The 23,053-nt window shown below is 47.3% G+C and overlaps 1 protein-coding gene across 1 annotated transcript; it reads left to right on the top strand.

Annotated features, from left to right (window-relative positions):
* The first annotated feature begins 7,674 nt into the window (after positions 1–7,674).
* Positions 7,675–22,391, top strand: LOC130493051 (E3 ubiquitin-protein ligase TRIM7-like). Its single transcript, XM_056866829.1, has 8 exons — positions 7,675–8,061; positions 9,349–9,513; positions 11,781–11,876; positions 12,919–13,149; positions 14,442–14,464; positions 16,990–17,108; positions 18,328–18,360; positions 21,874–22,391. The coding sequence occupies exons 1-8, from the start codon at positions 7,675–7,677 to the stop codon at positions 22,389–22,391; spliced, it is 1,572 nt and encodes a 523-aa protein (XP_056722807.1).
* The last annotated feature ends 662 nt before the right edge of the window (positions 22,392–23,053 follow it).

A 23,053-nucleotide genomic window follows, 5' to 3' on the forward strand; every position in this document is an offset into this window, starting at 1 on the left:
GAGGTGACAGCTATAAAAGGGGAACTGTGCCAAAATACAGTGGCCATCTCTGCCTTAAGAGATTCAATTACCTCTCTGACTGTAAGACAAGACAAGGTGGAGATTAAGCTTCAGAAATGCTCACAAGACAACAAAGAAACAAAAAAAGTGGACACTTTGGAGGTTTCGGTACAAGCATTCCAAGAAAGAGGAAAAAAGAGAAGCTCATATTCAATGTTGGAGCTTTAAGTTAAAGAGAATTGCATTCGCAGTCTGAAAGAGAAAGCTGAAGGAGGAGACCTAAAAAGTTTCTTAAAAGTACATCTGGCAGATTTTTTGCAGGAGGAAGAAGAACTCATTGAAGGAATGATTGTAACAACCTGCAGGATCAACTCAGCCTTTGCAACCAGAAATAATGTCCCAAGAGATTGTTTGGTTCAACTTTTCTTTAGAGGCCATCGAGATCTTATTCTGAACAAACACTACAAGAATCCACTCACAATAGATGGCAACCCGTTGAGAATAATGAAGGAGATTCCTGCAAGGCTACTTAGAAAAAGAAAAGACATCTCAGAGATCGCGGAAAGGCTGAAGTTCAACAGGATTCAACACAGATCGGAGTATCCACAAGGTATTTCCTTCTTCTTCAAGGCCAAAAGATACAAATTTACAGATACTCTTAAAGCGGAACAATTTCTAATACGATATGATAAGGATCTTCTTAAACCAACAAGACAACAACCTTCAAAGGATCTTCCAGAAGAGGCCAAATCTGCACAAGCAAGTGGAGGGATACAACCAACAGAACTGACAGAGGAAGAGTCTTTATCAGATGATAAAGAAGGCTGAATTACTTCAGTTAGAACCAAAATGAAAATACGGGGGGGGGGGGAGGGAAGGTGGTTTTTAATAAAGATTTCATTTAAAAATTGGGAAAGGTAAAAATGGAAATAACTGAATATTAAAATGCTGCAGGTATTGTCGTGGAATGTTAATGGTTTGAATTCTCCCAATAAGAGGAGGAAGGTATTTTATTATTTACAAAAAACTAAACCCAATATTTTCTGTCTACAGGAAACCCATATTTTGCCAAAGGACATAATAAGACTTGAACAGCCAAAATTAGGAAAACTTTTTACATCATGTAATGAAAAGAAAAAAGTTAATGGAATAGCTATGTATGTTCCTTTGGTAATGGAACCAAAGATTGTATATATTGATAATGAAGGTAGAATCTTATTGATAGAAATCACATTTGGATGCCAAAAAATATTGTTGGTGGGCATCTATGCTCCAAATATAAATCAAAAGATGTTTTTTAACAAATTGGCGCTAATATTAGCTTAACGTGCTACAGATAAAATGATATGGAAGGGAGATTTTAATGGGGTAATAGAACCAAAGTTGGATAGATCTACCCAAAAAAAGGGGGGGAAATGTGAGGGTAAACTACCGGGTATTTTTAATGATATTATAGAACAATGGAAAATGTTTGATATCTGGAGATTGTCAAATGGGAATAAAAAGGGATTTACATATTTTTCATCCAGGCATTCTACTTACTCAAGAATTGATATGATATGGCTCTCTAAAGGATTAATGACTATATCAGACAATGCGGAGATCTTACCTAGGGTGTTATCAGATCACAATGTTACAATAAGAGTTAAGATAGGAGAAACAGACCGTGCTCAATAAATATCTATTAAAAAATAAAAAGATCGTAGACAAATTAAAGATAGATATACAAAACTATTTTAATGAAAATGTAGTCATGGGAATATCTGATGAGATGGTTTGGGATGCTGGTAAAGCAGTATTTAGAGGACTTTTGATTCAACAAAATAAAAGATGGTTTAAAATGAAGGAGACACAAAAAATATTTTACAAGAAATTAGAGAAGAGGAGAAAAAAAAAGAAACACATGACAAATTACTTAAACAGGACCAGGTTAATAATTTGAAAAAGCTACAACAGCAATATGAATTTTTAATTACATCAGAAATTGAAAAAAAGTAATGTTTAATAGACAAAGATTTTTTTGAACATGCTAATAAACCGGGTAAGTTGTTGGCTTGGCAGCTCAAACATAAACAAAAGAAGTTACCAATTTTAAGGATAAAAAAGAGGGCAAAATAATAAATAAACAAAAGATTATGGAAACATTTGTAGAATATTATACAAATTTATATAGAAGAAATCCGGTATCAGATAAGGAATTGGATATTTATTTGAAACAATTTGATTGGGAAGAAATATCACAAGAAAATAGGGATTGATTAGATTCTGTGATAACCCCGGAGGAATTGAAAGATGCAACTGGTAAGAGTAAGTTAAATAAATCTCCAGGCTTGGATGGATTTACAGCATTTTATTATAAAACCTTTGAAGAGCAATTGTCTCCATATTTATTAAAAGTCATGAATTCTTGTTTGCAGAAAGGATCTATGCCCCAGACCTGGAAACAAGCAAATATAGTATTAATACCAAAACCAAACTCAGACTTGTTAGAAGTTAAAAACTATAGACCTATTTCATTATTGAATAATGATTATAAACTTTTTGTTGATATTTTAGCTACTAGGTTAAAAACGGTTTTGAATGATTTTATACATGAAGATCAGGCCGGTTTTTTACCAGGTAGAATGATTAGTCAAAATGTTAGAACAATAATAGATTTGTTAGAATATGTAGAATGTACCACAACTCCAGTAGCGATGATTTTTTTAGATGCAGAGAAAGCGTTTGATAATGTTAATTGGAGATTTATGAAAAAAATATTAGAACATATGGGTATGGGAGTTGGCTTTAAGACAGCTATTGAGAGTATATATACTCAACAAACAGCTAGACCAGTGGTCGGCAAACTCATTAGTCAACAGAGCCAAATATCAACAGTACAACGATTGAGATTTCTTTTGAGAGCCAAATTTCTTAAACTTAAAACTATATAGGTAGGTACACTGTTTATTAACTTAATAAACTTTAATTAAAGTTTTAAGTCTTAATTAAACTATAGGTACACTGAATAAAACTTGATATCATACTTAATAATGATCTTATTTATCGATAAAAATTAAATTGTAAGTCCCTGCCATTTCCATCCTCGTCTGGAGGCCTGGTCTACTGCCATAAAAGCCTATTGGTAGACCTGGCCTCCGGCTGAGTCCCATTGGGAGGCCAGGTCTACCCATTGGCTTTCTTGGCAGTAGACCTAGCCTCCGGAGGCCCATAGAAGCCAATTGGTAGACCTGGCCTCTGAAGGGGGTCCAGGTCTACCGCCAAGAAAGCCAGTGGGTAGACATGGCCTCTGAGGAGGGGAAAAAGTCCCCCTCCAGAGACCAGGTCTACCCATTGGCTTCTATGGGTCTCTGGAGGCCAGGTCTACCCAGTGGCGTGGGGGTAGACCTGGCCTCCGCGGGGCTCAGGCACGCACGGGGGTGTGACCGGTCGGTCAGGTGACGGGTCCCCTCTCTCCTCGCGCCTCTCTCCTCGCGCATGCGTGGACGCCCGCCCGCTCTGCCCAGGCCCGCCGCAAGGGCAAGCAGCTCGGGAAGGCAGGGCAAGGCAGTGCCTGGCCGCGGAGCTCTGCCTCCAGGCCGCTCCGGTTGGGGCCGCTGGTGCACAGCGCGGAGGGGGGGCACCGGGAGCCGCCGTCCCTGTTTGCCAAGCGGGGAGGGGAGACTCCAGCAGGGAAGCGGTGGCTCCAGCCCTCTCAGGAGGAGAAGGGAGACCCTGCCCCGCCCACCCCAAGGCGATCCCTTTGCAAGTCCCCCCCCGAAGAAGTGCAAAGGAGAGCTCGCGGTCTTCCTCTCCGCCCCCCCCCAGGGAAGGAGCTTTGGCGGCGAGGGGGAAGGGGGATCCAGCTCCTGCGCAACTTCCTCAGGAGTAAGGAATCTCCCGGGGTGGAGGAGGAAGGAGATCCCCCCAGGGGAAAAAGGGGGGAGCCCGAACCCAGGGTGTGTGTGAAGTCCCCCCCCCCCCCGAGGTCAGCCTGGGGCTCCCCGACAACGAGTTGGCAATGCGGGTTGAAATTAAATCAAAAGGGTTTCCTTCTAGACATTAGGAAGAATTTTCTAACAGAGCAGTTCCTCAGTGGAACAGGCTTCCTCGGGAGGTGGTAAGCTCTCCTTCCCTGGAGGTTTTTAAGAAGAGGTTAGATGGCCATCTGTCAGCAAAGCTGATTCTGTGACCTTAGGCAGATGATGAGAGGGAGGGCATCTTGGCCATCTTCTGGTCACTAGGGGTGTGGAGGGGGGAGGTAGTTGTGAATTTCCTGCATTGTGCAGGGGGTTGGACTTGATGGCCCTGGTGGTCCCTTCCAACTTTATGATTCTATGATCTTGTCACAAGTTTTCTCCTAGATAGGTTAGGTAGGCCCTGTCCCGGATGAGCCAGACTAGCCCAGTCTCATCAGATCTTGGAAGCTAAGCAGGGTTGGCCCTGGTTAGTACTTGGATGGGAGACCACCAAGAAGAAGAAGAGTTGGTTTTTACCTGCCGACTTTCTCTGCCACTTAAGGGAGACTCAAACCAGCTTACAATTGCCTTCCCCTCCCCACAACAGACACCCTGTGTGGTAGGTGGGGCTGAGAGAGTGTGACTAACCCAAGGAAACCCAGCTGCCTTCGTGTGTAGGAGCGGGGAAACAAATCTAGTTCACCAGATTAGCCTCTCCTCATTGTGGAGGAGTGGGGAATCAAACCCGGTTCTCCAGATCAGACTCCACTGCTCCAAATCACGGCTCTTCACCACTACATCATGCTGCCTCTCCAGGGTCATGACACGAGGTGGGCAATGCCAAACCACCTCTGAAGGCCCCTTGCCTTGAAAACACCACAGGGCCATGAGTCAGCTGTGCCTTGAGGCAGAAAAAAAATGTGCACGAGAGAGAAGGAAAGTGCATGGGAATTTTTTTCATAATTTCTCCCACAAATCTGCTCTTTCTTGAGCACCGATAGACCACCCTCCAATGCACGTTGCTCCTCTTTCATGAGTACACCCACTGATTTTTTGTCTTGTGCTATAGCAATAATTCACAATGGGACTGCAACCGTGAATCATCAGTATAAGCTAAGTTCTCTTCTCAAGCCCTGCTCTCTGTGCCCGGGCCTGCAGAGGTGTGGTGGGTGGAGACTACAGACTGGTTTATGTTTTGGAGAGCTGCTTAAATTTTTTCGAGAGACTTGGAAGATTCCAGCCACAAAATGGCAGCTTGGTAGGTGGAGCCAGTCACAGAATGAAATGGAGGCTGAAGTTGGTTCCCAGTTCCCTATTCACATTTCCTAGTTCCTTATTTGTGAGTCCAAAAACAAATATTGGGGGTAATTTTAAAGCTCTGTACCCTAAAATAAGGCTTGGCCCACCACATATCCTACACCCCCACATTCAAGGGGCCTGGCCCTCCAAGTGTTTCCCGGTCAAATGCCCAATTTTTTTGCTACCTGCTCCAAAGTGGAGTGCCCTGAGGACAAATGCACTTGCAGAAAGTGGGGGGGAGGGGGAGCTGCACCCCAAAACAATCTGGACCACCACGAGTCACACATCTCCAGAGTCTGTCCCTTTAAGAAGATATGCAGTGGTGCCTGGTCCAAACACTGGTTCTGGCACCACGAGCTTTTGTTTAGGTTGCTCCAAGAAGCTTAGATTAAGAAGGTTTGAATAAAAAACTGGAATAGCTGCATTCCAAAATAAGGCACAGACCACCATATAGCCTCGACCCCCACATCCAGGGGTCTCTGCACACCAAGTGGACCTATGCTGTTTCCTGGTCCATTTGGAGGGCTGAGTCACCTGAATGTGGAGTGTAGGATATGTGGTGGTCCAAATCTTATTTTGGGGGTGCAGAGCTTTCAGATTATCCTCAGTGTTTGTGAATAAGGAACTATTGGTGCCAGAGGAGAGGTGGGTGTGGTTTCTGAGCTGTTCGGGATGTGTCTGTGTGAAAATCTAGCTTTAGGAGAGCGCATTAGAAGCACATGGTTCTGCTGGGAGGGGCTCATGGTTGAGTGGGGTGAGTCAGCCGCCTGCTGTTGTCTGGGGGTACAGCCACAGCTATCCAGGGTTTTGCAGAGTGCACCACAAGTATGATCACCTACCCACTGAGTGGAAATCATGGGTGTGAGCCCAATGCATGAAGCTCTTGGCTCTCAGAGGGCAGGTTCATTCCCTTGAGGCTAGGATTTGCTGACCTGGAGAAGCAGATGCAGGGAGAGATTTGGGGAAGAGACATTCAGGGACTTACCAGAACAGTTCTACTGTGCTATTGTGGAGGGTCTCATGGTTGGAGGGTATCAGTGTGAGGAGGATGGATGTGATACCTTAGAAGGAACCTCTTCCTTGGGTGATGGACCAATGTCCTCTCAGACTGAGGATACTCTTCTGCGGTTGGGGGGAGGTGGGTTTTGATAGTAGAACCCTCCATTTCTATTTAGGGTCTGTCATTCTACTCTGTCAACACTACTCCCAGGGGCAGTCATTCCAGGTCCAAACCATGTCTTCTGCTTCCAGGGGCTGTCATTCCCCTGTGGGGACCCAGGATACTGGCGGAGGTGGGGGATGGGTTGTCAGCCCCAGGCTGGAAAACCTCTGGAGATTTGGGGATGGAGCCTGGGGAGGACAGGGACCTCTGTGGGGGTACAATGCCATAGAGTGCACCCTTCAAAGCATCCATTTTCTCCAGGGAAACTGATCTCTGTAGTCTTGAGATGAGCAGTAATTCAGGGAGATCCCCAGGCCCCATCTGGAGGCTGGCATCCCTGGGCCTCATTCTAGTCTCTGAGCACTTATCCTACTCCCAGGGGCTGTCATTCCACTTGGAGGGCTGTCATTCCACTCCTAGAGCAGTGTCGCACGGACTAAAGACCTTCCTTCAAAACCAATTTTGCATTTTCATTGCAACTTCTGCCTGCTGTCTTATATTCCAATGAGCCAATGCAAGGCAATTGTCATTCCAGGCCCCCATTGTAGCCAGTGGGCATGCCAGTATCTCCCTTTGGTCCCCTTGGGCAATACTATGTCATTCGTTCCAGTACATCCCTTCCCAGGCTAGGGAGTGAGCGCTGATCTCTGCCCCAGACCCGGGAAGCATCTCTCTCCGGCGCTAGGAACATCCCATTTCAAAACCTTGGGATTTTTCAACCCCCTGGGATTCCTTCCATTGGAGGCGGGCGCTTGCAAATACGAGGCCAAAGGAGACGCTACCAAGGTTTGCCTTCCGTCCCAGGCCCTTTCTCTAGAGCAGTGGTTCCCAACCTTTTTTTGACTAGGGACCACTAGGACTTTTTTGTTCGGTGCAGGGACCCCAAGGTTCAAAATAAAAATTCCGGGAATTTGAAAATAAACTTTAATCATAACTGTTAGTTAAACATTAAACTTAGAATTATATTTGAATATATATATTTTATAATAGAGAACTTTTAATTGAAAATATTAATTTATTATGAGTTTATAACTTTGTTTCGCAGACCTTAATTTAGTTCTCGCGGACCCCTGGGGGTCCACGGACCCCTGGTTGGGAACCAGTGCTCTAGAGGGTTTTGTGCTTTTCTTTTTGCAGGTAAGCCCAGCTCTATCGTCAGGCCGTTGATGCCACATATGAGAGTCCCTCGTTTGCAGGAAGGGGAACGCCCCGTCGCTGCTTTGGAAAGCGTGAAAACGAAACGGACTACTCTCCCTTCCCTTCCTCGAAGCAGCCATGGCGGCTGGAGGTGCCGTCCAGGAGCTCTGCGAGGAAGCCTCTTGCTCCATCTGCCTCGACTATTTCAGGGATCCCGTCATGATCGTTGAGTGCGGCCACAATTTCTGCCGCGCCTGCCTGACCCGCAGCTGGGGGGCGCCGGGGGCCGAGGCTTCCTGCCCTCAATGCAGAGGGCGAGCTCGGAAGAGGAACCTCCGGCCCAACCAGCAGCTGGCAAACTTTGTGGAAATAATCCAGAAACTCAGTCTGCAAGAGGGAAAGGGGGCAGAAGGCGAGGGGGGCGTCTGCGAGAAGCACCAGGAGCCCCTGAAGTTTTTCTGCGTGGAAGACGAAGCCCCCCTCTGCGTGGTCTGCAGCAGATCCGAGGAGCACCAAGACCACCAGGTGATTCCTCTGGAGGAGGCTTTGCAAGAAAAGAGGGTGGAGGAGACTTTCTTGCATCCTTGTGTGTGGCTTAACATTTCCTTTTGGCCAAAGCTCTCTCAAGCTTGTGGTCGTTCCTGCTTGCTGGCTTGTTACTATTGATATAAAATATGAATATATGATATTATATTATTTCCCCCAGCCACAAATGGGCTCGCAAAGCAGCTGCTAGTAATAAACGGATCAAAAAAGGCGCTTGAGGAGGGGGTTTTCCGTCATAATGGAAAGGAGGGCCTGGCTGCCGCTCCTTCTCTTCCTCACCCCATCCCACTAGGAGACCATCCTTTGTGGGACAGGGTAAAGGCCAGAGCAGCCCAGAACAGGCATTAAACAAATAATAGTACCACAAAAAAAAAAAAAAAAAAAAAACCAGTGGCTGCTTTCAAGACACTCTAGAACAATATTTTAGAGATTCAAAACGGAGAAAGAGTTTATTAACCCTTTCCAGGCCAAAATTCCCCCAGAACATGCATCTTTCCTTTTTTTTAAAAAGTGTCTAGCTACTTTTGTTGCAAATATGTTTTCCCCTTATATCTCTACAATGAAAAGGGAACAGTGAGACTACACTTGCCAGTAGGAAATAATGACACCACTCTTGCCAATAAGGAACAGTGAGACCACACTTGCCAACTGGGAACAATGACACTACGCTTGCCAATAGGGGATGAAGAAATGAAGGAAATCGCACTTGCCCATAGACAATAGGCGAAGGAATGATGGAAGGCAGGCTTGAAGGAAGGAACACCTGAGGTTCCTTCCATGATGCTGGCCCAATGGTGTTGTCTCAGAAGTGTCACCCACAGCTCCATGGTGTCAGGAACCGTCTGGGCAGGCCTCCCCTCATAAGCAAGTGACCCCTGACTTACATCATCACCACGCTCATTGTTAGATGCCTCAGGCACCCTCTCCACCAGGCGGACACCGTGCAGCCAGGGTGCCTATCTGACCTGTTCACCATGGCCCTGACCAGAGCATTTCTGGCTTGGAGGAGCCTCTCTGTCTGGTGCCCTCTTCTATCCATGGGCTGGCTTCGGGAGCTGTGTACTCAGGGGATGGAAGGTTGGATCTCCCTCATGGACACCAGCCCCACCGCCCCACCCCAGTATTTTTGGTGCTAGAGAGGATCCGGGAGCCTCTGTGCCCCAGGACTGCAGCTGACGCAGGGGGTCATTTATCTATTGCCTTTCAGTGGGGTCCATCCCCACTCTCAGGCTCATATAAATCCCATTTCCTTGTTTTTGGTATCAGGCAGTCGTGGTTGGTAGAAGAGAGAGAGTTTGCCAGAAGCACCAGGAGCCGCTGAAGCTCTTCTGCAAGGACGACAAAGCTCTCATCTGTGTGGTCTGTGACCGATCCAAGGAGCACAGAAATCATGAAACCCTTCCTCTTGAGGAGGCCTCCCAAGAGTACAAGGTAGGAAATCTACATGGTGGAGGTTGGTGGGGAAGAGCCGTGGATCCTTCCCTTCTCTTTGGTCTCTTTGTGGGGAACGGTCTCCAGTTTCTGCCTCAGCTTCTGGGCCCAAATTGGGGAGTGAAAACACCTCTTTGCTGCCTCCTTCCTGGTTTAGTGGCTCCCAAGATCATTACCTCCTTGCCCCTGCTAAGGCTAAAGTGGGGAGATTGACTGACTTCCTGTCTGGCTGTGTTGACGTCTGGGCAGCCCATTGTACAGTTGAGCTACAAGGGGGCAGCTGCCTGACTCTCAGTTTTAAACACACACACACACACACACACACACACACACACACACGGCTTTCTCAACTTCAATGACTGTCCTTGAGTTGCTGTTTGCCTGGGCGGGGGGGAATGTGTGCAGATTTGGTATCTGTCTGTGTCCCCTACTTGCAGGTAGTAGCTGTGAGGCAGCAGTTTAAATCAGAAGAAGACCTTTTGGGGGGCAGGAGAGCGACGCATGAAGCTGCCTTATTCAGAGTCAGACCCTTGGTCTGTGCAGGTCCCCTCTGACTGGCAGCAGCTCTTCTCCAGGTAGAGAGGTCTTTCGCCTCAACTGCTACCCATTCATTTCAAGCCGGGGATTGAACTAAGGATTTTCTGCTTCCCAAGCAGATACTCTGAGGGCCACTGAGCTATGGCCCTTCCACTGCACCATGGCACTACCAGGAATCCTCCCTTTCCCACAGCTGTGATTGCTTCCACACGAGCTTTCCCTGCATTGGTATTCTCTTTCTTGGAAGAACATACCCAAAGAGGGTTTGGGAAAGCGTAGAATGGAAGGTACACATTTCCTCCACCATCCCCAATCCAGTCCCCTTCCACCTAGCTCAGGGGTGGGGAACCTTTTTCCCCCCAAGGGCCATTTCGATATTTATAACATCATTCGCGGGCCATACAAAATTATCAACTTGAAAATTAGCCGACCAAGCCCCAAGCAGGCAGCTGCCCCAGATGACCCCCCCCCTGGTGCGGGCAAGCAGGCAGGCATCCAACCAGTGGTGCACTCGCCCACCTGGTGGCACAGGATGGTCTGTTGCACCAGCCAGGTGTAGCCATCCAACCGCATGCCGGAGTTGCTCCTGCTCTGCATGGTTGGGGCTGGATTCTACAGCCAGCTCCTGCTACCTCTGCCTGCAGGGATGAAATGATTGAGGACATACTGGCTAAGAAATTCCCCCGTGCACATTCTGGCCATGCCCCTTTTAACCCCTCCATTGTTGCCACTTCTGCCCCCAGCCCTCTTGTAGTACAGAGAGAATATGTTTCTCCATGGCCCGGGTGAGAAACACAGTTTCTTGGGCGTTCCTAGCAGCTCCAAAGCTAATGACTCTTCTGCAAGGGTGGGGGGGAAAGTTCCTTTTCTCGGCAAAACAAACTCACATCTGCCTTGAATAGAGGCTATTCCTGTCCATGGGAGGGGGCAGATCACCAGTCTTAGATCCTTCTGAGCTAGAGATCTGGCCAGACCAAATGATTTCGTGGGCCTTAAATGGCCCCCAGGCCTGACGTTCCCCACCCCTGACCTAGGAGCACCCCCCCACATGCACATACCTCCCAAGAGCTTTTTGCCATTTATGTCACTACTGGGTATATTACTGGAATGTTAACAGAATATAGTGATATACAGTTGAGCTGCAAGGGGGCAGCTGCCTGACTCTCAGTTTTAACCCCCCCCCACACACGCACAGCTTTCTCAACTTCAATGACTATCCTTGAGTTGCTGTTCGCCTGGGGGCAGGGGGAATGTGAGCAGATTTGGTACCTGTCTGTTTCTCCCACTTGCACACAGTAGCTGTGAGGCAGCAGTTTAAATCATAAGAGCTTTTGGGGGCGGGAGAGGTACACATGAAGCTGCCTTGTTCTGAGTCCGGTCCGGAGTCCGGTCCGGAGTGTCCAGGTCCACACTGACTGCCATTGGCTCTTCTCCAGGTGGAGGTCTTTCGCATCAACTGCTACCCATTCACTTCAACTGGAGAAGCCAGGGATTGAATAATTTTCAATGCAAAAAACCCTCCTGTGGTGGGCTCAAGGGTGGAATGGGTGGGTAGCAGAATTGGCACTATGAATGTCTTCGCATTCTTGGTGGGTATCAGAGGCGAATGGGGTGCCACGTAGGGCAGTTATATCTAGTTTGGCCCTTAATAACAGTTATGCATCTCTTATGTTTTATAATAAACTTCTAAAAAAGGAACCAGTCTCAGTTTCGGGTCTCTCCTCCCCCAGGATCAGTTCTGCAACCGTCTGGAGATGCTGAAGAAGGAGAGGGAAAGAATTGTGGCGTGTAAAGCAGATGTAGTGAAGGAAAGCCAAGACTTGCTCGTAAGTGTCACTATGGCTTTGAAGTAAACAGTTCTAGGACTAGTATGGGTGGGTGGGGGGAGAATGGAGTACAAATAGCAGAAAAGTCAACCCCTCGAGGCAACCCCCCCTTTCCAGTTTGGAAATTCAGTGCCCAGATGGTCAGTATTCAAGCAGACCAGGAGCCCCCAAAGATAGACTTAACATTGCAATGCTAAGCAGAGTTATACCCAGGCAGTGGGGCTAAGGATGCTGCAGAACTGCCCTCCTGGTGCCGCAAGAATGGGCTGCCCTGGTTGTTCACCTAGATCTAGAACCCCCTTTTTTCTTAAGTGTTTTTGTTCTTGAATCAGCTGACTTTCCAATGTGCTCTGTGCTGTGGGATAAATTCTGAGTAGATGAACGTATGTGTCAATTCCCCATTTGTGTGCCTGCACCAACACTGCAAGCCAGAAGAAGTCCCTGAAAAGAGACGAGGGTGTGTCCCACCCACCCACCCCGAGAAATGCTGGGTAGAAATGCTGATAGATACTCCACTGATCCTGAACTGGGCCAAGGGTTGTTCAGCCATTGCTGATTCTAAGGCGGAAGGGGGAGAAGTGCTTGAGATACTCAGTGGCGTGTCGATCTTTTCCCCAATGAATTTTTTTCTTTCCCAGAATGCAGCCAGGGAGACCAAATGAGGGGAAGGAACTTCTTAGATCTTTTCTCCGCAGTGATATTTTTACTCAAACATCATACCTTTCGCCTGTTGTGAAGTGGGGGGGGGGTGTCAGCATATGGAGGGTGTTTTGTTGGGGAAACAAATGGACTCAAGAAGCCCCTTCTATTCTCTGGGTCTTCTGCTGCAGACATCGTCCTCTGTGGCTGAAAGAACCTCTCCAGGAGTTGGAGTGAGATGTACTTTGGCCCTCAGGATGGGTTCATGGAATTATTTCCTTTTCCCAGCCAAATGCTGATGTGATCACTGTGAAAGGCCTAAGTGCCCTTTCGACAGGAGTCCTCTGAAGAGCCTCTTCTCACTGCAAAGACCTGACCTGATTTCCTTCTCTTTCCATTCCAGAAGCAAGCTACAGGAGAGAAGCAAGAGACGGCAGCCAAGTTCAGGCAACTATACTCATTTCTGGAGGAGCAAGAGAAACTTCTGCTGGCCCGGATGGAAGAGGTGGAGAAGGAGGTGGCAAGAAACAGGGATCAGCACCTGACTGAACTCTCTGAAAAACTCTCCTCTCTGGACAGCCTCATCTGGGAGATGGAGGAGAAATGTCAGCAGCCAGCCAGTGAACTCCTGCAGGTAAGAGTGTGGCAGGAACAGCCCAGGCTCCCCTTTGGGAGAAGGCTGCCCCAAACCCTTTCTGTGCCTCCTTCGCTTGGGCAGAAAGCAAATGAGCCCAGTTTGTGTTGCTAGCAAGTTTTCATCTCTGTGCATGGGCTGCTTTCCCCTCTTACCCTCCCTGATAGACTGAGGCCACGTGGCTTCCATCTCAGAAGCAGAAGTGTGTTTGTGTGTCAATCAACAGTCTGGGGAACGACATTCAAGTCACACCAGGTAGCTCTTTCCCGACCACCAGGAACGAGGGTCATAGGCGAGATTTTCACAGCCAGATTTAAAAGGAGGATGTGTATATTGAGGTGAACGTAGCTCATACTTGTTGCGTGCAGTTTGGTGCACAAAAATGAATGCACACACACAACGGCAGCAACCAGTGGTAGGGGAGTAGCATCCACACACCCGTTAGTGGCACTGCTGTGCTAGCTGCTGCTGCCAACCTGTCACTTATGTGCAGTTGCAATGGCATTTGTGCCCAGACCCCACCTTTCCCTGCTGAGCCATATTACAATGCTGCAAGGAAAAGGGGGAAAGCCCTTTAAAGGGCTGAAAGGTGACAGAGTTTGGCTCTTCTCCTCTCAGCCCCTGTGGGCCCAGCATCCCCCGCCCCCATCAGAGGGCTTTTCTCAAGCTTTAAAGAAAAGGGCCATGGCTAGATTGTTCTAGTGTTGTAGCATTATAATGATATGTTGCACTAATATTTGGCTTTTAATTTAAAAGCAATAAAGTGCAGGCTGCACATTTCCAATTATAACTCTGCAACAAGGACTTTATTTACACAAAAATTAAAGCAGGGGTCCACCATGTTGTTTCAATTCTTCTGTAATCTAGCATTTTTTTAATCCTGGGAAATGCTCTCCAGTGGCAAGAAGGGAAATAACAGTGACACAGTGATGCAAGGAATGTTGCTGGGCATGCCTCTGCATCCATAAATGGCCACGGGAGCTACTTGGAGGGCTTCCTGCCTTCCCATGTGAGGAAAATCCCTTTTGTGAAAGTAGCCGCTGTTGAATCACCAAAGGAGATCACCAACTCTCCTCTGAAATGTCTCCACTTTGTCTGCTAATGTTAACCTCACAAAGGTTTTCTCCCACTTTATGGAGATGCACCCCAGGCTTTGAGTGGAGTCTGCTAGCTGGACACTAGAGAAGGGCCAGAGTGCAGAATTTTCCAGGGTCTGAGGGGTCTTCCTGGTGTGGCCTTTTAGTAACCATTGAGGTCTCCCTTCTTTCTCTTTCTCTGCCATTTTTTTTTAGGATGCCAGAAGTACCTTGCAGAGGTAAGTGGATCTTTCTCAAGAACCTTCTTTATGCTGGGAAGGGTGTGGGTACACTGTGAAGGTCCTTCAGGATGGTGGCTGAGGGACAAGTCGGTTGTAATTGGGATCATGGATCCCCATCCATCTGTCAGTGGCAAACAGCTTAAACACAGAGCCTCATCAACAGGAAATCATGAAGTAGTATTGGGGGGGGGGTCTGTTTTGACACCTAGCTGGAAAATCTCTAGAAGAGGGGTCCCCAACCTTTTTGAGGCTGCAGGCATCTTTGGAATTCTGCCCTGGTGTGGTGGGCGCAGTCACAGAATGGCTGGCACAAAATGGGTGCTGTAGGAGGCAGAGCCAGCCACAAAATGTTGCAGCTTCTCTTCACACAGAGAAGATCTTTTTGTTGTGGCAGCAGCTGTTTTGAAAGCAACATTTAAAAAACTACCCCAGGAAATACAGGGTTTGAGTCTCCTCAGCTACATTCGTTCCATAAAATGGCAGTTCCATAAAATGGAAACTTTATTTGGCCGAAATAATGCCTTGGTTGGCATCGGGACTGACTATGGGCATTTTAGAGGTGAACAGGGATATGACCACCCAACCCAATTCGATGTGCTCGTTTGTTAAGGAGGGTAGGGTGAGGCTACACATGAGGAACCATGAGCTGGTGTGTGCCATGTTTCCATCAGTGTTCCTGAATCCACCTAGCACTTAAATGTGCTGCTCCTACTCAGATTACTTCCTGGCTGTTTCCACACTGGCTGCCATGTGGTAACAACAGGGCTTCTGAAATAAAGCATTTGTTATGCTGAGCAACCCATGATGGGGAACACACAGCTGGTGGTCAGAAAATTTGCACCTCTTCTTTAAGTCTCCCCAGGTAGTTTCAGAGGAAGAAGTAACATTATTGGGGTTGAAGTTTCCACGCCTCCCACCTAGGGTTGCCAACCTTCAGGTACTAGCTGATGATCTCCTGCTATTACAACTGTTCTCCAGCCAATAGAGATCAGTTCCCCTGGAGAAAATGGCTGCTTTGGCAATTGGACTCTATGGCATTGAAGTCCCTCCCCTCCCCAAACCCCATCCTCCTCAGGCTCCACCCCCAAAACCTCCTGCCTGTGGCAAGGAGGAACCTGGCAACCCTACTCCCACCAGGGGCAAATGATTAAAAGAAACAAAAGGAAGGACACTTCCATATGGTGATGTCATGTGACCTGTTTCCTTCCACCGTCTCTCAGCCTCACTCTTGGGAACATAAGTAGAGCCAGGTGGATGAGACCAGTGGTCAGCTTGGTCCAGCATCCTGTTTCACACAGTGGCCAAGGGTTGCCCCTACCTGGCCAACAAACAAGGCGTAGAGGTTGAGGCCCTCCCCTGCTGATGCCTCCTAGCAGTGTTATTCAGAGGTTGGCTGCCCCTGGCTATGGTCACCAGGTCTTCTAGCTGCTGATGGACCCCTGCTCCATGAATCTGCCTAGTCCCCTTTTAAAGCTTTCTCTGTTCATGGCCATCACTACCTCAATCTACAGTGAATTCTCAACTTCATTCAGTGCCCCTGAGTTCTGGTATTATGGAAGAGGGATAAAAAGACATGAAGGCACTGAACCTAATTCTGCCCTCTATTTTATCCTCATAACATCCCTATCTGAGAGAAAGAGGGACTGGTCTAAGTTCACCCAGGGAGCTATATAGCTGCATGTGGGATTGAACCAGGGTCCTACAATCCTAGTCACCGGACACAAGAAGCTGCCGTACATTGAATCAGACCATTGGTCTGTCAGAGTTCGTATTGTCTACTCAGAGCAGCAGTGGCTCTCCAGGGTCTCTGGTAGAGGTCTGTCACGCCACCTCCTACCTGATCCTTTGACCTGGAGATGCCAGGGATTGAACCCAGGACCTTCTGCATGCCAAGCAGATGCTCTACCACTGAGCTGCAGCCCCTCCCTTAACTCTAAAGTCCAGAACTCCAACCACCCAGCTTTCTTTTTTTTCTGCTAGACATTTGCAAGGCAGATCTGGGCAGGGGGTGTGGGGTTGGTATTTTGAAGGCGAAACTTGGTGTTTGCTTTTTTCAGAGTTGGGTCTGGGTTCCCCTCAGCCACTCAAGAACTTTTGGTAATAAAGCAGAGCCTGTAGGGCCTTGAAATGCCTCTGCAGGGGAGGAAGGGCTCCTGCCTCCCCCCAGCCATTTTTCGTGTCCAGACAACCCTGGGGAGGGGAGTTACTTTCCCCCCAGCACAGTTTCTGCATGGGAAAATGGCTGGTGGGGTTACAGGAGCCCTTCCTCCCCCTGTGGTGGTTTTCTGAGCCCAAACGGCCTTTGTTTCATTTTTTAATGATTCCCTGTGTGGCTTTGGGGTCTCAGGAGCTACAGTGAGGTGGACGTTGCTCTCTGAAGAACCTCCCATCTTGCTCTGCATTCAGCCTCAGCCTCTGTCTCTCGGCCTTCTGCCAATTCCTTCCTCTGTTTCTCCGATCTGCCTGGGGCGTGGCGGGATTGAGAATTAGATGGATGGTACCTTGACATGATTTTTCTCAAGGTATGAAGAAAAAGAGGTGTTTGAGGATCCAGTGGCTTTTCTTCTTGCACAGAAGGGGTGCATCTTGGACTTCTCCGATCTAAATCTCTTTTTGGAGGGCATCAAGAATCAATTCAAAGGTAATGAAGAAACACTGCAGGGATTTCAGACTCTGCATTAGCTTGGACCAGATGTCTTTTAGGCTGCTTATATTGAGGTCCCCAACCTTTTTGAGCCCATGGCCCCCTTTGGAATTCAGACGCAGCCACAAACTAGCTTCCACTGGAAGTGGAGCCAGCCACAAAATGGATGCTGCATCTTAACCTTCAGTCACACAGGGAAAATCCTTCTGCTTTTGGTGGCAGAAGCTTGAAAGCAACATTTTTATAAAGCTGTTCAGCCAGTCAGAAGCCTTGCTTGGCAAAAGTTCCACCTCGCTCTGGCCTCTTCATTAAATACTTGATGGACACCAATAAAGGGATTGGTGGCCGCCTTGCTGGGGACCCCTGCCTTATATCATTAGCAGACCCAGGAATATGAGGAGTGTGCATACCAATTAGGTAGTTCACTGCTCTCTAGTTATTTGTGTCTGTGGACTGGCAGACTGGGAGGCAGTGGTGGAACCTAAAATGAAAGGGAAGGGGAGGAAACTGTCCCTTAAGGCATCCTCATTTAATGGCAACCCCCCCATCCAATCCCTTTCAGGAACACCTACCCCCATTCTCATTGCAGCATTTCTATGGCTAAATTGGACCTATCAAAACTTGAGCATGACGTAGCTGAGCCCACAGAGTGGTCTCAAGGCTCAGATAGTGCCCATAGAAATCAGTGGGTTTAGAAGGACATAATTCTGCTTAGGATGGCACTGTTCTAGCACTCTTTGGAAGGATCCTAAGTAGACCCTTGGGCCGCAGGCCTTAGCATACTTTCTATGAAGTGAATCTCCAGTCACTCAAAGTGACTAGTAGAAATAAATGTGAATATTTCCACATAAATAACATTTGGAAATTTCCACCCAGAAGTAGGTGTTACTTAACCTTTCAGCCAAAACTCAGAAGAAATATGTACGCATGTGCCATCAAGTCACGAACAACTTATGGCAACTCCAGAAAGAGGTTTTCAAGGCAAGTGAGAAGCAGAGATTTCTTTGCCGTTTCCTTAATCTGCAGAATCTTCTTTGGTCTCCCGTCCAAGTACCACCCCTTCCAATATTTCAAGATCTGATGAGTCGGGGCTATACCATGACATCTTCCCTCCCGGAGAGAAAAAGAGACCATATTATTTACTGAGGTTTTTGTCACATGATTGGTGATAGGCACAAGGATCTGCTGCTCACTTTCGTTTCTTTTGCTTCCTCAGAAACTCTGAATTCTGGACTTGACCTGCAGAAAGGTAAATCTTTCTTCATGCACCGTTCAGTTATTTCTTAACTCAAAAGCTTCACCTTACAATTTGTGTTCTGCTTAGTGATTTTCCAGAGATAACATTACTGGATGTTCTTGGTTTGTTCCTCAACCTCTCTCCCTGCCTCAACCAGTTCCTTTTTGTTCTGAGGAGGAGGTCTGTCAGGGTGAGGATGAAAGGTGAACTCTGAGGGGATGAACTGCCTCCTTTCACCTACCTGCCGCCATACTGAAATGATGGGAGAAGGGTTTCTGGGCATCAGCCCTTGAGGGCCTTTCAGAATCCTCCCCATGAGAGGCCCAGACCAGGTCGGGAATCCCATTTCTCTCAGTGGATTTCCTACCTGCTTTCCGGGTTTCCCTCAGCTTCAAGGTGCTATAAATTGTGTATTTGATCCACAGTTTTTTTTTAAAAAGCTGCCTTTGTGGAATGGCAGTATATAAAGGCAGACGTCCAGCCTGCCCTGGTGCCATTTTCCAGTTGTTCACACATAATTTGTGTTTGATGTTTGGGAGAAGAAGGGGAACTACGTGCCTGTCACTCACAAGCCTCCTCTTTAGCACTTCCGCCTCCCCGTCTGTCACTTGGATGCACACTTCTGGGCAAAAGGAGGCCGTCTCCTGAGTGTATTTTAGAGTGAATTCAGACAGACGAAAGGCAGATATTTCCAGGTCGGATGCTGGCTTAGCTCTGTTTTGCTCCCTTCTTCGTAGGGTCAGTTGTTGGCTGATTTAAATGAATACGTTTTCAAACAGCATTGATGGTATATCGCAACATATCAATCCTTTACCACAGCTTTCAGTAAATTTGCAGAACTCCTGGATATTAGATCTATGTGTGTGTTCAGGGCAGCAAAGTTTCTTTCAAACCAGTTCTGCCTCATTGAAAAGTTACCTCTGTTTAAAAAAAAAATTACCCTTTGGTGCTGCCAAATTTGCAAGTATCAGAGTAGCATTTTCAAGGCTCTGCAAAAAGTCTTTGTATTCTTCTGCCAAAGGTGGCTGTTGCGATATCTGTTTTTCCAGCCCAGGGTAGGTCATGCTTGAAGTATGATAACTCTGTGATGGTAACTCTAGTGCAGAAGGGCAGCTCTTTTCAAATTGCCACCGAGGACACCACAAGAGGGCTTAGTTTTTGCAGTGGTTTCCCCCCCAGCTTCCTCAACACATTTGTGCACCTGCTGGGGTTTACCAGGTTTTCTCCTATCTTTCTTAAACCTGGTTTGCAGGAAAGCTTGGATGGCTGCTATGTGGGTGGGAAAATTCAGATTTCCCCAACTATGGCAGCCATTTTCCTGACCTTGTAGGTTATCCGGGCTGTGTGACCGTGGTCTTGGCATTTTCTTTCCTGACGTTTCGCCAGCAGCTGTGGCAGGCGTCTTCAGAGGAGTAACACTGAAGGACAGTGTCTCTCAGTGTTGAGTGTGTAGGAAGAGTAATATATAGTCAGAAGGGGGTTGGGTTTGAGCTGAGTTATTGTCCTGTAAAGTATTATAACTTTATAATAACTCGGGACAATAACTCAGCTCAAATAATAATAACTCAGAGGACAATAACTGTAAAGTATTATAACTTTATAATAACTCAGGGGACAATAACTCAGCTCAAATAATAATAACTCAGGACAATAACTCAGCTCAAACCCAACCCCCTTCTGACTATATATTACTCTTCCTACACACTTGACACTGAGAGACACTGTCCTTCATTGTTACTCCTCTGAAGATGCCCACCACAGCTGCTGGCGAAACGTCAGGAAAGAAAATACCAAGACCACGGTCACACAGCCCGGATAACCTACAAGAACCAATGAACTCTGACCGTGAAAGCCTTCGACAATATTTTCCTGACCCTTTCCTTGTGGTGATCATTACCTTGCCTCAGCTCTGGGGGGATTTTCAGTTTTTTAAAAATAGGCAATTGTATTATCATTACATAGATATGTTTCACCAATATGCATACCTGGTTCTCTGAATTCCCAGACTTCATTAAAAAGTAAGTCTCTAGGCCACTGGTTCCCAACCAGGGGTCCGTGGACCCCCAGGGGTCCCCGAGAACTAAATTAAGGTCCACGAAACAAAGTTATAAACCCATAATAAATTAATATTTTCAATTAAAAGTTCTCTATTATAAAATATATATATTCAAATATTATTCTAAATTTAATGTTTAACTAACAGTTATGATTAAAGTTTATTTTCAAATTCTCAGAATTTTTATTTTGAACCTTGGGGTCCCTGCACCGAACAAAAAATCCTAGTGGTCCCTGGTCAAAAAAAGGTTGGGAACCACTGCTCTAGGCCTTTCTGTTGTGACAATATACAGGGAAAGGCATCGCTAGAATGAGATGGAGTGGGGCGGGTGCTGCTGGGTTGGGTAGAAATATCATTCTTGGGATCCAGGAAAAACTTGTACAGCTGTAGTGGTCCATGCAAAATCTCAAAACAAGAGCAAAATCAATAAAATACCTTCATTATTTATTAATTAAATTGGCACAAAACGTTGTGTAAGCTTTCAAGCACAGCAGAGGTCTTCATCAGGCTGGCTGTTGCAACCTTTAAAAATACAGAAGAGTGAAAGGCAGATTGTGCAGGCTGTGAAGTGAGGGTCTGATCTCGCAGGCATCCTCTGAGGAGTGCAGGCAGGACATCAGCTCCACTTTATTGCTGACGTAACGTTACCTTACAGCAGATTCCCTGAGAAGCTGCATTCAGTCCAATCTTTGTTCTTTCACTGGAATATAGAAACCACCCCAAGTCCATCCAAAAGTGTCCCAAATGCCAATTGAGAAACGCATCTCCCTGGCAAGCTGAAAGCAATGGGAACCCCCTTCCAGTCTCTGTGTTGTGTTCAGGGTCAATTAAAGCCAAATTCAGTGGTATTCCCTGTTTTGAGATGTGTTCAACCCATTCTGTGCCTCTGCTCATTTTTCATGTGATTTGGGTTTGTATGTAAATACTCATGATTTCTTAGGGGGCGGGGAATCCTGTGACTGAAATATCCATGATTCTCTTCTCTCTCGAGGCTCTCTGCTTGGGACAGGATTTGGGAAGAAATGGGTTGGGTTACTGTGGGTGTTTATTGTGGATTTTACCTGCCTTTTCCTGAAGCACACAGGAAGACTTAGGATTGCCAGGTCCCTCTTTGCCAATTATGGGAGGTTTTGGGGGCGTGGTGTGAGGAGGGCGGGGTTTGGGGAGGGGCTTCAGTGCCATAGAGTCCAATTGCCGAAGCTGCCATTTTCTCCAGGGGAACTGATCTCTATCTGCTGGGGATCAGTTGTAATAGCAGGAAATCTCCAGCTACTACCTGGAAGTTGGCAACCCAAGAAAGATTGATCTGCCTTTTAGCAGGTCAGGAGGAGGCAGGAGAGAGTCTGTGAAATCCAGGAGAGGGTTATGAAGAGGTGGGAGCAGGAGGAGGACGCAGAACAGGGCAGAGGGGGAGAAATCTCCCGGCTGAAAACGCTTCTCTTCTTGTCTCCTCATTTCCCCCCCAACAGCAAATGTGACTCTGGATCCGGACACGGCCCATCCCCAACTCTTCCTGTCTGAGGATCGGAAGAGCGTGAGATGGGGAGAAAAAGCTCAATCTCTGCCCAGCAACCCTGAGAGATTTGAAAACTGTTACACTGTTCTGGGCCGTGAGGGATTCACAGCAGGCAGCCATTTCTGGGAAGTCCTTGTGGGAAGTGAGGAAGGATGGGCTGTGGGGGTGGCCAGAAAGTCCGTGAGGAGGAAGGGATGGATCACCCTTAGTCCTGAGAAAGGGATCTGGGCTGTGGGGAAGTGGGGGGGCTGCTACTGGGCTGCCTTAAAAGGCCAATTCCTTCCCCTGTCCCTGACCGGGGAGCCCAAGAGGATCCGAGTCTGCCTGAACTACGCTGGGGGCCGAGTGGCCTTTTTCGACGCTGATCGGGGATCCCTGATCCACGAGTTCTCTGGAGCCTCCTTCTCTGGAGAGACCCTCCTGCCCTACTTTCGGGTGTGGGGAAAAGCCCAACTCAAAATCTCTCCTTAAGACCCTTCTCTTCACACCAGGAGCATCAATGAGGCCTCTCCGGGCTAAAAAACCCCAAAACTGACTGGAGTAAAAATGGAGACATTTTCCCAACATTCCCTTTTTAAAATTTGTATCTCATTTCTTAAAGCAACTGTGACACATTTCAGTTCATAAAGAATAACCGGCTTGTTGTCAAGGAGAGCTGTGAATAGTCCGTGTTCCCCCCACCCCCCTGCCATTCTTCTCCGGCCTCCATTCCTCTCAAGCACAAGAGGAACAACCAAAGACCGCGGAGAGGAAGAAAGAGGCCATAACAAGTTTAAGTTAATATTTTGGCCTTTCTCTTTTCTGTGCTTCACTGGGAAGCAGCACCTGTGAGGAAATTGCGTCTCCCTGTCAAGGCTGCTCCATGCATCGCAGTTGTGGTTCAGTTATACCACTGGTTGCAAAGATGTTGTTGCTCTTATGATAAAGTTACGTTACCTTGAAAACTGGGCTGCCTTGAATTTTTTATTGGGGGGGGGGAGGGTATATTGTGACCGCCGGACAACCACAAGGGTGGTTTCATTTATTGGCTTGAGGCCCCCCCCCCCCAGTGCTCCAGTTGGAAAGAAATTCAGGAGGGGGGTTTGCATAGCCAGGGTCCTGCTGGGTTAATGGTTTCTATTTCCTGTTTTTTG

This window comes from Euleptes europaea, unplaced genomic scaffold (genome assembly GCF_029931775.1).
Source record: "Euleptes europaea isolate rEulEur1 unplaced genomic scaffold, rEulEur1.hap1 H_7, whole genome shotgun sequence".
NCBI lineage: Eukaryota > Metazoa > Chordata > Lepidosauria > Squamata > Sphaerodactylidae > Euleptes > Euleptes europaea.